This window comes from Dipodomys merriami, unplaced genomic scaffold, assembly GCF_024711535.1.
Source record: "Dipodomys merriami isolate MVZ:Mamm:240054 unplaced genomic scaffold, mDipMer1.0.p SCAF_2, whole genome shotgun sequence".
Classification (NCBI taxonomy): domain Eukaryota; kingdom Metazoa; phylum Chordata; class Mammalia; order Rodentia; family Heteromyidae; genus Dipodomys; species Dipodomys merriami.
The window spans coordinates 109,085,743-109,102,239 of NW_027203381.1; the positions used below are offsets into that span (position 1 = coordinate 109,085,743).

Here is a 16,497-nt window from a genome sequence, read left to right on the forward strand (position 1 = left end):
CTCTCCCCCCAAAAGCCCCAGTAAATTGCCCCATGTTGTGGCCAACCTGCAATCTGTAGTCTGTGAAATGCTTTCTTCTCTATACTAAGTTCCTGGAGAAAAGGATTATCCTTTTTAACTTTTCCAAGTTGCACTCAGCTCAGGGCCTCACTCACAAGTGTACTGAATCAGGAATTACATCCTAGTCTCCACTGACATTGGAACTTCAGCGTGTTCTGTTGCTATAGACTGTACTCAGCATCTATGTGTTCCAATTTGAAGGAACTATTTTTCAAGTTGACTTGTATGGATTCATTATAGGTAGCTCAAGAATTAATTTTATTCTACTTAATTCTCTGGATCAAGAATCAATTTTGTTCTCAATTCTTTAGATCAAGAAATCAGCTACAGAGATCTGCAAGCTTTGGTCTGTGCTTTTGGCCTGTGCTGGGTCTTAGCAGCAGTGGGTGCTGTAGCCTTTGTGCCTCCCTCCTCCCTTCCCAGGAGTCTTGCTCCCTCTACTTCTTGAGGTTGGGAGATCTGTGGAGACAGTCACTTAGCAGCCTGGTTAACGAGGTGAGGGCACCATGGGAAGCCTTTTTTAAAATTATTATTGGAGTGATGGTTGATAAAGGATTTGAACTCAGGGCCTCATGCTAGCCAGGCAAACACTCTACAACTTGAGCCATGCCTCTAGCTCTCTTGATTTTGTCAGAGAGGTCCTACCTTTACCTGGGACTGACCTTGTATGACAATCCTTCTACTTCTGCTTCCTGAATAGCTGGGATTGGATATGTGTACTACCACACACAAAAACAGCACGGTCTAGAAATGTACAGATGATCCCAGATATGTGGGTTCAAGTGGAAGAGGTGAGGGAGTTCTTACCGAACAAGCACAAACTCCTGAGTTCAAACTCTCAGTAACCAAACATGGGAGGGAAAAAAAAGAGGATGAACTCCAGAAGCACAATGAGAGTTAATCAAGAAATAGAAGATTAGAATGGGAGATGATCTACTTGAGTTGTAGAGATTAAGAGGATATCTGAAAAGCAAGAGCAAAAAGGGCAAAGTGTGACCACAGTGGCAGAGCCCAAAGCTTGCTTACCAAGCATAAGGCCTTGAGTTCAAATCCCAATACTACCAAAAAAGAAAAACAAAAATAAATGAACTCTAGGAAGAAGATTCCATACACTAAGATCTTTTAAGCTGGTACACCAGTTTCAAAAAGGCTATTTAGACTAGAGCAGGAACTTTTTGGCAAAATACTCAAAAGGAACAATAGTAGATGTTTGTTCAGAGTATAAACAGACTTATTAGTCACTGGTGCTGGGAAGACCTCCAGAAAGGTATCTTCTATCATGTGTCATAATTTTACTACCAGAAACTACACCTATAAAATGGCAGTGGAATTGCCTTTGTTTACATTCCAAATGTACAACTTGCAAACTCTCTCAGTTATCATTTTGAAATGGAAACACTATTTCCATGGGTTATTATAAGGATTAAATGAATGTCATTAACATCGGTCTTGATTTACAAACAACTGCCATTTTGCACATGGACATTTACTACACCACTGCTTGAAAACTGAAAACAAGACAAACATATTTGTACATTTGTGTATATGTACACAGCAAAGGAAAAAACCTGCTAATGTACATGGAAAAAGAAGGGAAAGAGTTATTTCTGTGTGAAATTTTTACCATGAACAAGGTTGTTTTAGCCTTTAGAAAAAACAAATCTAAGGGGAAAAAAAGAACAGTTAACTTTTAAAAGCACATACAAACATTGTATTAAAAGCTTTTATTTTACTTTACTATATATATTTAAATTTTGGCAAGTTATTAGGTAGATGCAATGCCCTCTGTTGGTTTAGTTCGATCTTCAGTAACCTGTAAAAACATGAATAGCTTTACTTCTCCAATAAAATACTTTTGTCTGGCCCTTCAACCACCTGTTTTAAGTCTATCCACAGTCTACCTCCCTTCACTATTATTATAAAAAGTTTAATGGAAAAATTAGAAAGATGTAAAAGCTAAATTACCAATACAAATTATCAAGCAAAGTATATTTCTATTCAAAATCAACCCGGTTTATCATTTTATTCTTCATCTATAAAATAAACATTGGTATAAGATAAAAAGTACCAAGATTCTCATACAAGGTATTTTGAATTCATTACATGGTGTGGTATAACTGGATTTAGACCAGCATAAATAGATGCCTTTAGTACAATTTTCCTTTTTTCCTTTCTTCCTTCCCACCTTCCCTTCTCTCCCTCTTTTCCTTCCTCTCTTCCTTTTTGGTTTGTTTTTGAGAGAGGGCACAGGGACCTGCTCCCCACACACAGAAACTTATGCTTCCAAAATCTCTTCAAGTGGATTCTGCACAGCAAGCAGTCCCACTGCCACGTGAATACCACTCACAGCAGAAGCTCTTATTCCTATTTGTATTCCATGAAAAGTATTCAGAAAAAATCCAAACTGTTCTGAAGAAACACACAAACTTGAAGTTTCATGTGTACTAATCAGTGCATTTGCCTACAAGCTTGAGCGCAGTTTTTTTTTTTTAAGTTAAGTTGGCTTTAAAATGTATCTTTACTCTTTAAATACTTCTGAACTTTACAAAAACAAATTCTAAGACTTAATAATGTCAGTACAGCCATTAAGAATAATTACTATCATACTGTAATGTTCTCATTTCTTTTGAAGTTCTACAGTATTATTTCAGCATTACTAACAAAAATCATATGAGAATTAACAACTCAGACCTTTATTCCTACCAACTACTACTAAGGTATATCATCAAAACGCTGATGTGGCTAATAAGACACTCACTAACCCTAAATACTCAGGAGGCGGAGATCTGAGGATTGCTTTCAAAGCCAGTTAGAGCCTTACTCCTACCAACTACTACAAGTTATATCATCAAAACGCTGATGTGGCTAATGAGACACTCACTAACCCTAGCTACTCAGGAGGCAGAGATCTGAGGATTGCTGTTCAAAGCCAGCCCAGACAGAAAAATCCGGGAGCCTCTTATCTCCAATTAACCACTCAAAAACCAGAAGTGGTGATGTGGCTCAAGTGACAGAGCACTAGCCTTGAGCACAAAGAGGCCCAGGGTCTGAGTTCATTCAAGCCCCACAACCAAAAAAGAAAAAAAAGACACTACTTGGTTTGCTGTTATTCTTCCATCCTCCTTTTGGTTGCTGTTATTTAATTTCAAAGTACATTTTTTTATAGAAAGAAGCTTGAGCTGTGTACAAAAGCCCCAAAAAGAAATGTACTCATGACCTAAGTTATGAAATAGTAGCCTTTCTGTATAATACCTTAATAATAACAATAATCTCCTTAAAAAGCTTACCATTTTCCGAGATCTTTCCAATAATTTAGACCATATTGTAAACTGTACCTGAAAAGCAAACATTTGCTATGAATTTCAATGTGCTAGAGATTATTATTTAAATCACAAGGAATCAGGACTATAGGCATGGCTCAAATAGAGCACCGATCATGAGCAAAAAAGCCTAAATGAGAGCACAAGGCCCTGGTAGTGGCATAAATCACAAGCAATCACAAATGTAAGGCCAAAAGCATGCCAAAATATTATTAATGCATATTATTAATATGCATTCCATACCGCCTCACTGCATCTTTGTTTTTGCTACTATAGAAAATTAAAACTACTATTTCTTTTAATTTTTTCAACAATTTTTTAATGAGTTAACATATATATCCTGCGAAAACCTGATTTTTACTCAAAAAGAAGTTTACAAAATACTGGTATTTGTAGCACAAAATTTAAGGAAAATTCAAGTCTATGTCCTTAAAACTATAGATAAATTAAGTCTAGAATCAAGTCATTCCGAATACAAGGGCTGGAAAATAAAGAATTGCTTACCCTTAAGTGGGTGGGTAAAGACAGACCCTGGAACCTTCGTATAAGAGGTGACTGAGAGTGCTGAAGATTGTGAACTGCAGACACTTCATACTGGAAACAAGTGCTTGTTCTTGGAATAAGAGGGCCCTCACTCACATCAATGAAGTCGCCAATTCTGATTTGATGCACAAAGTAAACAAAACCTCACATGAAATCATTTATAACTTAAAAACTGAAGTCTATTCACTCTCTTTGCTTCTACATTTCTCTTCAAAAAACAATCTACATGGCTCTACATGGCAAACACAGTCATAATAGTAAACGAACATACATGAAAACAAAATTAGGTAATTTGAGGAGATGGGTGAAGGTGGAGTAAACGGGGGAAAATGACAGAAGGGGTGATAATGATCAGGATGCATTGTACACATAAGCATCTCAAAACTATATGACTATTTACAGCTAGTAAACTTTGTACAAATATTTAAAAATAATTTTATAACTTGTACAACTATTTACAGATGATTTTAAAAAGTGAAAAATTAAGGAACTTTTGATTCCACCTAACATAATCCATGACATACAATCCATAAAGTAAAAATTAAACCAAGTGACTCTTTCTCTTAATTTGTATTCATATTAAGTTAAAGGTTTTTTAAGAATCATGGAACACAACAGGTTTCAAGTTCATACAATTGTCTAAACCTGGTCAACCAAAACCTGGTAGTAACCCATTGCAACAGAGCTTATAATGCAGCATGCAGGACAGACTGGGTCCAGAAACAAAGATATGTTGAGAAGAAAAAAGGCTAAACCCCAATCAAGAAAATGTGTTGAGAAGCAGATGCAGGCCACAAAGCCTGCAGTGCAGGCTTGCTGCCCAAGGAAAACATCAACATAAGCAGTGGACTGTCCTCATTCATGTAGAGAGCACATTCCATTTTAACTTGCTTACATGTAACTAATAATAATAATAATAATAACTAATAATAATAACTAACTGAATATTCAGACTGAGTATTCAGACTGTATGTGAACTAGGAGTACTGTTCAATTCAGAACAAATAAACATCTCCCTAAATTCAAAATTAACTCAGAAATAATATTTTTAAATTCTGGGAATGAATAAAAACAAACAATAAAATGAGGAACACAGTTGTCCCTTAAAGATAATTTAAAGTTTTCATTTGCTATTTACTACAAAGCAATAGAAAATAAGGCACTAAAAATGGCAAAATACGGTACAAAATACATCTCAAAATATGGTGCAAAACTCATCTGTCTATTCATCTATCAGAACAGCAAAGCTGCGCTGTATTGAGCACAGTAGTCAGCATTTAGACTTGCACCTACCTGTGCAGCTTGACTATTCTCTCAGGGTTCTCAGATGCCTTCTCTTCTATGAAGTCTATTTTGTACCTGAAAAGCAGAAAGAGTAGTACTCATTGCCTTATTCATGTAACCCCTCTGTACAACAACTTAACAAAAAAATAAAACAAAAGCAGAAAGAGTAATGAGCACTTGACTTTGGTGTCATCTCCTCCGGAGTGCCTTCGATCTTACACTCTTTCGCTCAGTGTGAGAGAGTGAGATGGAAGGGCTTTCAGGGACACAAAATAACACAGTTGCTTAACTTATGTTCTCACCTCAAGATTGAAAGGAAAAAAGGAACTATACTATGTTGATATGGAGAGAAAAACTGGCTGAAGAGACAGAAAAGAAACAAAAAAGTTACCAGGAGACATTAGGAACCTTTTCCTCAGTGATATCAACAATGAAACTGGTACAGAAAAAGAGCTTTCAGAACAGAAAATGATGTCGTATGTACATCACATATAAAAGTTCTTTTGGCAAAGGCAATATTGGAGTTTGAAGTTAGGACCTCCTAGATGTTCTTAAAGTTGTACTTCAATATACACATAGTTTGGGGAGGTATAACCTTGCTTTAAATAAAATCAGCACCTACTTGTTGTGTTGAAATATTTCCAATGCCACTTTTGCTTCAACTTCCAGAGTTTCAAATGGGAGATCTTTATATATTAAAGTATATGCATCTTTTGTGAAGGAACGCAGGTTCTCCTAAAAATTGAATTATGAACCTTTAGTAACAATTTACCAAAAAGATTTTCTCCATAAGTCAGACAAAGTAAAACTAATTTTAGTACTATGAATCTAACTAAAAGAAAAAGAAAATTCTTTAGGTAAGTTTTTTAATATGCAACAACTCAATTTTACACCACATATATTCTCCCAAACTCTACAAACTACATAAGTGTAATTTACCTATAACTGTTATTCTGAATTAATAACAAAGATAAGCCTACAAAGAAATTTTTATAAGCTTTTCATTCAAACTATTATACAGTCTTATAAATGTTTACCAAAACTAAATGCTAATAAACAGCAAGACATGTCTACAATCAGGCACCAGTGGCTTATGCCTGTAACCCTAACTTCCTAGGAGGCTTAAATCTTGAGGACCACAGTCCGAAGCCAGCTCAGACAGTGAAGTCCATGAAATACTTATCTCCAATTATCCACCAAAAAGCCAGAAGTGCAGTTCTGGCTCAAATGGTAGAGAGCTAGTCTTGAACAAAAAAGCTCAAGGAGCTCACGCCTGTAATACTAGCTACTCAGGAGGCTGAGATCTGAAGATCACAACCGGGGCAGGAAAATCTCTGAGACTCTTATCTCCAATTAACCACCAAAAAACCAGAAGTGCGGTTGTGGCTCAAGTGGCAGAGCACTCACCTTGAGCTGAAGAGCTGAGGGACAGAGCCCAAGCCCAGAGTTCAAGCCTTAGGACTAGCACACACACATACATACATGTGTTTACATTATACAACTTAAGTTTATTAAATTCATAGGAAAAAATTCATAATTCAAATTTTTACTAGACAGTGCTGGCTGTGTACAAAATATAATGCATGAAAAAAAGAAAAAATATAATGTATGTTCTAATATTTTAAATTGCTATTTAGTGAAATGTTAATTTTATGCAAATAAACATTTTAACACTATTTAGCATGTCAACCTATTTACAATATTTATTGTATTTTTAATAAAAAACCTATAATGAAACTTTCATGCTATAAATCATTATTAATATAGAAAAGATCAAGCACTACCACACAAATAACTTTACAACAAAACTCTCTCCACCTGGCACTCAGGCTGAGGCAGGAGAACACAAAGATCAAGGCCAGCCTGGGTGACTTAGCAAGACCATTTCATAATTTTTTTATCCATAAATTTCTTACTAGACACTTTTACAGAAAGTGGCTTTTATTCTTAGAGATAACATAAAAAACATTCCTAGTTTAATGTAAATATTCTGTGTCATCCACCCAACAGTATGACACTTACCTCAGCTAGCATTTAAGTTTCATCTTTAAAAAAAATAACAGGTTTCATAGATAATGAATTAAGTTAATTTTAGTTAATAATTTATATTTATATACATATATACACACACATACACACTCACCTAACTACAGGTAATCCCCATTCATACCTCTTTGTCATATGTATGCTGAAAAAGCTATAAGACACAGATAAGCAGATTCTAATTCTGTAAGAGTCCTTAATATATAGTACTTTTCAACAACCCCAACAGGAATCATTTCAACAAAGGAAAGCATAGAGTAAATTTCCAATAAAACATACTTACTTTGGTTGGTATCCACTCATCCAGTTTCTTATCCAAAACTACATCATAGCAGAAGGCGCCAGCAATTACTGTAAATCCAACCAAAGTAAAAAGCAAAGTCAAATCTCTTAAGGCAGGACACTAATTTGCAACAATTAAACATTTAACAATGAAAAGTCAGAATTGTCAACTTTACAAACTGTAAAACCACTGCCATTATTCTAATTGTATTCCACCTCTACCAATTTCCCTTGATAAAAAATTAAACTTATCTTTGTTAATCTAAAATCACCATTAAACATTCAAATAAGTAAATGAAGTCTATGTGGACATGACATGTTTGGTTCATAATATCTTCTTTTATTATTGCCGAACTTTGAATGATTTCTTAGGCTTCTTTCAAACATATAATATATATATTTTTTATATATAAATATATATATTTATATATATATAAATATATATATATTTTTTTTTTGATTGGTCATGGGGCTTGAACTAGTGGCCTGGGTGCTGTCCCCAAGTTCTCTTGCTCAAGGTGCTCTACCACTTTGAGCCACAGAGCCACTTCTGGTGTTCAGGTGGTAAACTGAAGATGTGAGTCTCACAGCTTTTCTTGCCTGGGCTAGCTTTGAACCATGGTCCTTAAATCTCAGCCTCCTGATTAACTAGGATTTACGGGTATGAGGCATCAGCACCTGGCCAAATATTCATATATATTATGTATATATAAATAAATACACACACACACACACACACACACACACACACACACACACACACACACACACACACACACACACACACACACACACACACACACACACACACACACACACACACACACACACACACACACACTCTTTTTGGGTCCGGTCATGGGGCCTGAACTCTGGGCCTGGGCACTGTCCCTCAGCTCTTCAGCTCAAGGCTAGCGCTCTACCACTTGAGCCACAGCAACACACAGCATCAGCTGTGGCTCAAGTGGTAGAGTGCTAGCCTTGAGATGAAGAGCTGAGGGACAGTATGCTGGAAGTGGCAGTATGCTGGAAGTGGTGCTGTGGCTCAAGTGGTAGAGTGCTAGCCTTGAGCTGAAGGGCTGAGGGACAGTACGCTGGAAGTGGCACTGTGGCTCAAGTGGTAGAGTGCTAGCCTTGAGATGAAGAGCTGAGGGACAGCGCCCAGGCCCAGAGTTCAGGCCCCACGACCAGACCCTCCCCACCCCCCAAAAAAAAGAAATGTCAGTATGGTCAGTATTACCCTCCACCTCAGAAACATGGTATCCCTCTCAGAGTTAGGGTAATTTCTGGTGAAAGAGCATCATCTATGCACAGCTCTAAAACTTTATACTCCCATTTTCTCTTCTACACATTCACTTTAGAAATAAAGACTTATATTGGGAAAAAAATAAGCACTGTGATATGTGTCCATGAAATTCATATTCAACAGATATTTTCCCACTGCTACTATATTATTAATAAAGCATAATAGGATGAATTGTTTTACCTACGAAAAGAAGCATAAGCATGATGATTCACTACATCAACTAGGAATGAATTCTGTATATTACCAAAACTAGAGACCAAAATATGCACAGATTACAAAACTACATAAATATGAATACATACCAGGAACTTCCGGGGCTCTGACCAAGCTGACCACATACTCATCTTTGAATGCCCTTTCTATTACACAGCCCATTATCATGGCACAAGAACGCCAATAGGCCTAGAATAAGAAATCACAATAAAATTCACTGAAATTGAATACTAGAATACCAAAATTGAAATACTAAGATTTAATGTGAAATTCATAGTATTTACTAATAGTATAAGTCAAATTGGCCTGAGGATATTTCTCAAATGCTGTCCATTCTCAGCCATAAGAATGATGGCTACACTAGCCATGTAGTAAGTTACCTGATGGTAACTTACTCCTTTCACTCAGCAAAAATAACAAAGAATAACACACTAACTTCAAATGCTGAGCCGTGTTTCTATGCAAGAAACCAACCACAACCACATGGTTATCAAACAACAGGTCAATTTTAATGTTTCACAGTATTTATTTTTCACTTAGGGTAAAATTAAATTCTTGGCAAATTTATACAAAATAAAATAAATGCATGAAATTATAGGTATTTATACTATAGCTGTTTATACTATACTTTTAACTATGGTAAGAAAACCCCAACTTTTAAGAACTACTTATGGCTGTTCATATAAACATAACTCATCACTCGAGTTTTTCATATTTGTAATGAAGCCACCGTGCCACTAACTGGATTTCACTGTACTAGCACATTCTGATGTATGGACATGCCTGATATGGTATACGGAAATGCTCTTCTCAGAAGGCACTGTCCACAGGATAAGCATGCACCCCACACCATTCCTTTCACTAGCATTTTTTACTTTCATTAGCTTTGCCTTCTAAGGCTTACAAGAGTAGGGTCACTTGATTGTGTGTTGCAGAGACTCACCCTGTTATAAATTCTCTACCATGTTATACTACAAATAAGTACACATCTAGGCTTTAGAGCAAAGGGGCAAAATATACTTCTCCATCTACACTACGTGTTTTCAGATGTTTGCTAAGCTTCAGTCTGAACATCTACGATCAAATCCAAGCTCCAGCATTTCTTAAACTAGTGACCTTGGTCAAGCTGTGCAATCACTCTTAGTTTTTTCATTTGAAAAATAAGAGAACACCACCAACTCTGGAGGGTGTGTATGAAAATGAAATAAGTTTGTACAGCTGTACATCACCTACAACAATTCCTAATACATAACAGTGTTGACATTTCTAACATTTTCTTGCTCAAGTATTTCAACAATTATTTCTTAAACATCTACATAGACAAGGACTAGATCCTATAAGAAAACTGTCCCTATATTCACAAAACTAAGAATCCCATGCACTCAGCAATTTCTGTTACAAGACAAAAATGAAACACTACAACTAGAGACATTAGTCAGCTATTGCTGGATCCTATAGAATTCTGAAAAACAGAAACCTAGGTTTTGCAGAGCAGAGGGCATTCATTAAAATGAACCACAGCGCATGAACAGAATTTTAGCAGAAGAAAGTAAAGGCTCAGCATTGAAAGAAACGCATTAGCAAAAGCAAGTAAAGTAATACAGCTCAACTATTAGTGACCAAGACTGCTAGTACAGCCAATTTAAAGAAGAGGTGACAGATGCAGTGGGAGGTTAAGGATGGAGGCTAATTACACATGATCTTAAAAATCACACACATATTGTCAGCTAACCAAGAGCTTAAGGACTAACTGACATGATCCTTACTTGAGTAACTTGGTAGAGTGACTCAAGCGGGCTAGAGTGAATGTCTAGCAAGTACCAAGGCTTTGAGTTTAAACCTCAAGGTTTTTAACTATGGTAAGAGTATCATCTATGCACAGTTCTAAAACTTTATACCGTATTTCTTCCTCTACACATTCAATTTAGAAATAAAGACTTATGCTGGAAAAAGAAATAAGCACTGTGATTTGTAAGTCTATGCAATTGATATTCAAAAGACATTTTCCCACTGCTACTATATTATTAATATAGCATAATAGGATGGATTGTTTTAACTACAAAAAGAGGCAGACTATAAAAAAAAAAAAAAAAGAGGCAGACTGTGAAAGAAGACTTCTAAGTACAAAAAAAAAAAAAAGGCATGGGGCAAAGAGTTGGGTGCTACTGATCCATGCTACGTGGAGGGCTAAGATCTGGAGGACAGAATCCATGAGACTCTATCATCAAAATAACCAGCAAACAGCAAGGCTGGAAGCATGGCTGAAGGGGTATGAGCTTTGATTTCAAACCTTAATACCACAGGACATCAGGGGTAGTATAGAGTACAAAAGTTTTTTTTTTTTTTAAAGCTACTAAATTCATCCAAAGCAGATGTTCAAAGGGTGAATCCAAACATTAACTGAACAAAGTCACATACACATGTCAAAGACCTATCATATAGTTTTCTCAATACAAAATGAGAAATAGGTATTACTAGTATTTTTGAACTATAAACACACCTCATTTAACACTGTGAAACACTAGTACAACCTAAGACCTTAAGCACATTTTTAAATCTTATATTGCACACAAAGTTTGGGTTTAACTACAAAGAAGGAAAAAAAAAGTTGAGGTTGGCAGGGAGAGGGGGGAATATAGAAATGGAAATACCTTATTCACTTCTTGCGGATCATGATCTTTGAAAGTAAGAAACTTAATTTCACAGGACTTGGTCAAAGGTTTATACATGTCCCAAGGTTGTCCATCCACAAGAGCCAGAATGGATTTCTTGCAGTACCACTCACTTAAATCTAGGAATTTAAAACTGATTGATGATCTAAATCTAACAAAATCCAAAGGGAAAAGTTACATGTTTAAGAGCTATGTTATAAAACAAAACAATGGAAAGATTGTGGATTGTTTTTCAAAAAAAAAGTACAAATATATCTGCAATCAATTAAAAACTAACACATTGAATAAATTAACAAAATTTCCTAAATCATTTAAGTCTAGTTGGAAATTAATTTGTCAATTAATAAAATAATCTAAGATCTATACTTACATGAAAATGAATTCATACCTACATAATCTTGAGCCTTACTCTAAAACAAACTTTTACTTCCATCCATATCATAGGCTCTTCCAATTTAAATTCTGTAGTTGCTTTTTAAATTATGAGTATAAATTCACACATAAGCCAGTCAGCCCTAGTCTGCTCTAAAACCCTAAAATACAACTGTAATCCTGATTATTTTGAAAGTACACATATACAAAAGGAGACCAACTGTAAGAGCAAATTTATCAACTACTACATAAGCCCCATAAAGGCAGGATGTATCTATCCTCACTCATCAGTATATGCATGACCAGCACTAACGCTAAACACTGTAGGTGCTCAATGACAGTTTCCTGAATGACTGAAGGTATGGATGACAAACTTCACCTGTACATATGCCTTGCATAAAGTACCATAGGGCCTCAGGTTTGTCTCACTTCGTAATCCTGTTACATAGAAGGGATTCAAGAAATATTTGAAAACCAACTAAGGAAATAATTATCACAATTACTAATTCAAGTGCCAGAGAAAAGGAAGCTAGAGAATGTACAATTCCTTAAAGCAGCTTAAGTAATGTTAATTATTTAAATAGGACCACTCCTGAATTTTCTATACATCTGAACAATGCAGGCAATCGTGCCTATGTGTAAGTATTTGGAGGACATCTACATTTAAACATGATCATTTCTATTATAGCTCCATTTCAATGTTTTTGATCAAAAATGTTTAGAGACTTTTCTCTTGATTTCCTTATCAAATCATACCTGAGCTACAATTACCCTCTAACCAGAAACAAGTATTTTTATCCTTGGTACATTCATTATGTGCACTTTTCTATTCACATACTTATATGTGCATGCAAATATATACAAAACTAAGAAAGAGGAAAGTGGAAAAAAAGACTTAACAGGCTAGAATGAGCTATAATAGAAAAAGTGGTTAAAAAAATAGAGAAGCAAGCCAGTCACCTGCAGCACAGAAGTCCTTATACTGAAGTCTTTGGTGACCTGCATGGTAACTGCTCCCATGACATCAAAAGGGAGAGATCGACCAGTAACCATGCATTCAGGACTGGCCTTCTGCCAGAAAAAAACATACCCTCAGCATTGCCAGATTCAATCAAGCCCAAGGACAACAGATATAAGACATTGACAATGTTGAATACCCACAGTTCCCTCCACAGCTAAACAGTGAGTGCACAATAAGGTGTCATAAAAAGGACAACTTCTGAGACTTAGAGAAGTAGTTACAGCATCTTGTGTCCTCTACACCAGCTCTTCCACGGAGCTCCTGAGAAATGGCCAAAACTGTATCCCATTTCTGCTACTTACGCATGGCACAACTGTAAGGAGTTGAAATGTTTTTATTCATCAGAAAGATGGTACCCGGGTTGGTTTTCCCAACATATTTAACTTCAATCTTTTCAGTTCGGGGAGTTAATGATAACTGCCTGTTTTTCTCTTTATTAAACAGCTCATTCCGCATTTCTGTCAGTTCCGTAGGTGACAGCTGAGCAGCCGGAGAAGTTGCTATAAATCCTGCAGAAAGTTATATTTGAATACTGTAAGTAATGAGCAAATTACTGCTGGGTAACCCCCCACTCCCCACGCTCCACTCCCACCATTACTATGGCAGGAAAACATAGAAGACAACTGGGTTATAATGAAGTATAGAAGGCAACTAAACACCATTTTTTCTTAAATGTGCTCAGAGGCAAACTTAAACGACTTTCTATTAATAATTAAAACACCAGAGGAAGAAAGCCACTGCCAGCCCGGATCCGAGTCTCTATTGCAACTTTGTTCTTTCACATCACATCTGTCTCCCACCAATTTTCCGGGGTATTAATGCAATCAGTGTTTTACAAGGAAGGGCCAAAGTATCCAGGAAGCTGAATCAAAGCTAGACAGGAGCTGGAAGTCAGTGGCTCAGGCCTGTGATCCTGGCTACTCAGGAGGCTGAAAAATCTGAGGCTGGCGTTAAAAAGCCAGCCCTGGCTGCAAAGTCCATAAGACCTATCAACATTTCTAATTAAGTACCCCCAAAAAAGCCAGAAATGGAGCTGTGCCTTAGCACTAGCTTTGAGAACCAAAGCTCAGGGGCCAGGCCCTAAGTTCTAACCATAGGATGGACACACACACACACACACACACACACACACGCCCTAAGTTCTAACCATAGGATGGGGACACACACACACACACACACACACACACACACACACACCACTAGACCAGAGTCAACAGAAAGATGAGAAAAGCTGGGGTTTACCACACACACACACAGTCAGCACACACACACTAGACAAGACACACACACACACACACACACACTAGACCAGAGTCAACAGGAAGCTGAGAAAAGCTGGGGTTTAACACACACACACAGTACACACAGTCAGCGCGCGCGCGCACACACACACACACACACACACACACACACACACACACACACACACACACACACTGGGGTTTACCACAGTCAGCACGCACGCACGCACACACACAGTCAGCACACACACACACTGGGGTTTACCACACACACAGTCAGCACACACACACAGCACACACACACTGGGGTTTACCACACACAGTCAGCACGCACACACACACACACACTGGGGTTTACCAAACACACACAGTCAGCACACACACAGTCAGCACGCACACACACACACACACTGGGGTTTACCACACACAGTCAGCACACACACACACAGTCAGCACACACACACAGTCAGCACGCACACACAGTCAGCATGCACACCGTCAGCACGCACACACAGTCAGCACACACACACTGGGGTTTACCACACATACACAGTCAGCACACATACACAGTCAGCACGCACACACACACACACACACACACAGTCAGCACACACACACACAGTCAACACACACACACTGGGGTTTACCACACACACACAGCACGCACACACACACACAGTCAGCACACACACACAGTCAACACACACACACACAGTACGCACACACAGTCAGCACACACACACAGTCAGCACACACACACAGCACACACAGTCAGCAAGCACACACACAGTCAGCACACACACACACACAGTCAGCACACACACACACAGCACACACACACACACACACACACACTGGGGTTTGCCACACACACACACACACACACACACACACACGGTCAGTACTAGGGTGGGAAATGCTATTATTCCCAACCCCAAACCAGGGGCTTTGGCCGGAAGGGTCTGAGTCTCCGGGGGGACGAGCCGTGGCCGCAGTCGGCCCCGCGGCCTCCGTCCTCAGCCTCCCCCGAGCGGCGCCAGCGCCCGGCAGCGGCGCCCGCAGCCCGGGAAGCGGCGCCCCCACCACGGAGGCGGACACGCCTCCCCTCCCGGCCCGGGACGTCGGGGACCCGCCGCACACCCCACCTGCCTGCACCCCCTCGCTGCGCTCCGCTCCCCCACCCGGGGCCCGGAGACTCACGGCAGCCGGCCGCGCCGCGGGGAGCGGCCCGCCACAGCCGCAGCGCCCGGCCGGTCGCGCCCAGCGCCTCCATGGCGGTCCAGGGAAGCTCCGCGCGCCGGGCCCTTCCGCCCTCCGCCCCGCCGGAAACTCGGGACGCGCGGCGAAGGTTCCGTGAGTCACTTCCGTTCCGGCCCGGGCGCGCGGCCGCGGCGGTGCAGGGGGTGGCTGGGCGGCGCCCCGGGACCCGCCGGGTGGCACCCCCTGGATCGGCCGCGGAAGGGGTGAGTCCGTCCGAGGGGCCAAGGCCCTGGGGCGCCGAGGCGTCACCCCGGGGGCCGCACCGTATGCCCGCCCGGGGAAGATGTCGCCTCCCCTCCTCCTTGCCGCAGGGGCCGGTTCTGTGCATGTCAGTCCGGCTCCCCGCGGCAGGGCCCTCTGCCAGCTGGGGGCCGGCCCCGGCTTTCGTCGGGGTGGGTGCTGAGGCCTCCCCGGGCCTCCGTTCCTAACGTCGGGCTTGCCCCCCCCCCGGGGGGAGGTTGGGGGGCGGGTGGGAAATCTGTAAACTGCATTGGTTACGTGGTGTCCGCAGGTAGGGAAAGCGGAGGGAACAGCGCCCTGGGCGCGCGCCCGTCTCCTCCTGAGGCGTGCCTCGTGCGCTTGCATGCATGCATGGGTGCCCTTGCAAAACCGCCCATGGAAGGTTACCGTTATTTGAAGCAAGCCAAGCACTCCGTGCTTACTCGAAGTCGATTGCACTGAGGCCTCTCGAAAGCAGCCGAGCTTTGCAAATTTGAAAGACCCGCGGTCGCCCTCCCCAGATCGGGACTTGCAATCGGAGACGCCGCCGCCAGGGGGAAGTGCGGGCTCACACGCGGGTGCTGCGTCCTCTGCTGTCCGCTGGGCTCCACGCGGACCTGCTCCACCGCTGGGGGGAGTGAGAAGCCGGAGTGGCCGAGCC

General features: G+C 40.1%; 1 protein-coding gene and 1 non-coding gene across 2 annotated transcripts; both read right to left on the reverse strand.

The window, feature by feature from the left end:
- Nucleotides 1-1,769: 1,769 nt before the first annotated feature.
- Mrpl39 (mitochondrial ribosomal protein L39) lies at nucleotides 1,770-15,664 on the reverse strand. The gene is made up of 10 exons (XM_070030505.1): nucleotides 15,558-15,664; nucleotides 13,419-13,625; nucleotides 11,703-11,842; nucleotides 9,141-9,240; nucleotides 7,534-7,601; nucleotides 5,830-5,942; nucleotides 5,217-5,282; nucleotides 3,885-4,038; nucleotides 3,348-3,395; nucleotides 1,770-1,873 (listed from the first exon to the last, which is right to left on the reverse strand). The coding sequence occupies exons 1-10, from the start codon at nucleotides 15,628-15,630 to the stop codon at nucleotides 1,826-1,828; spliced, it is 1,017 nt and encodes a 338-aa protein (XP_069886606.1). The 5' UTR covers nucleotides 15,631-15,664; the 3' UTR covers nucleotides 1,770-1,825.
- LOC138832692 (U11 spliceosomal RNA) lies at nucleotides 2,301-2,423 on the reverse strand. Its single transcript, XR_011373636.1, has one exon. It is a non-coding gene; the product is annotated as a U11 spliceosomal RNA (small nuclear RNA).
- Nucleotides 15,665-16,497: the final 833 nt, after the last annotated feature.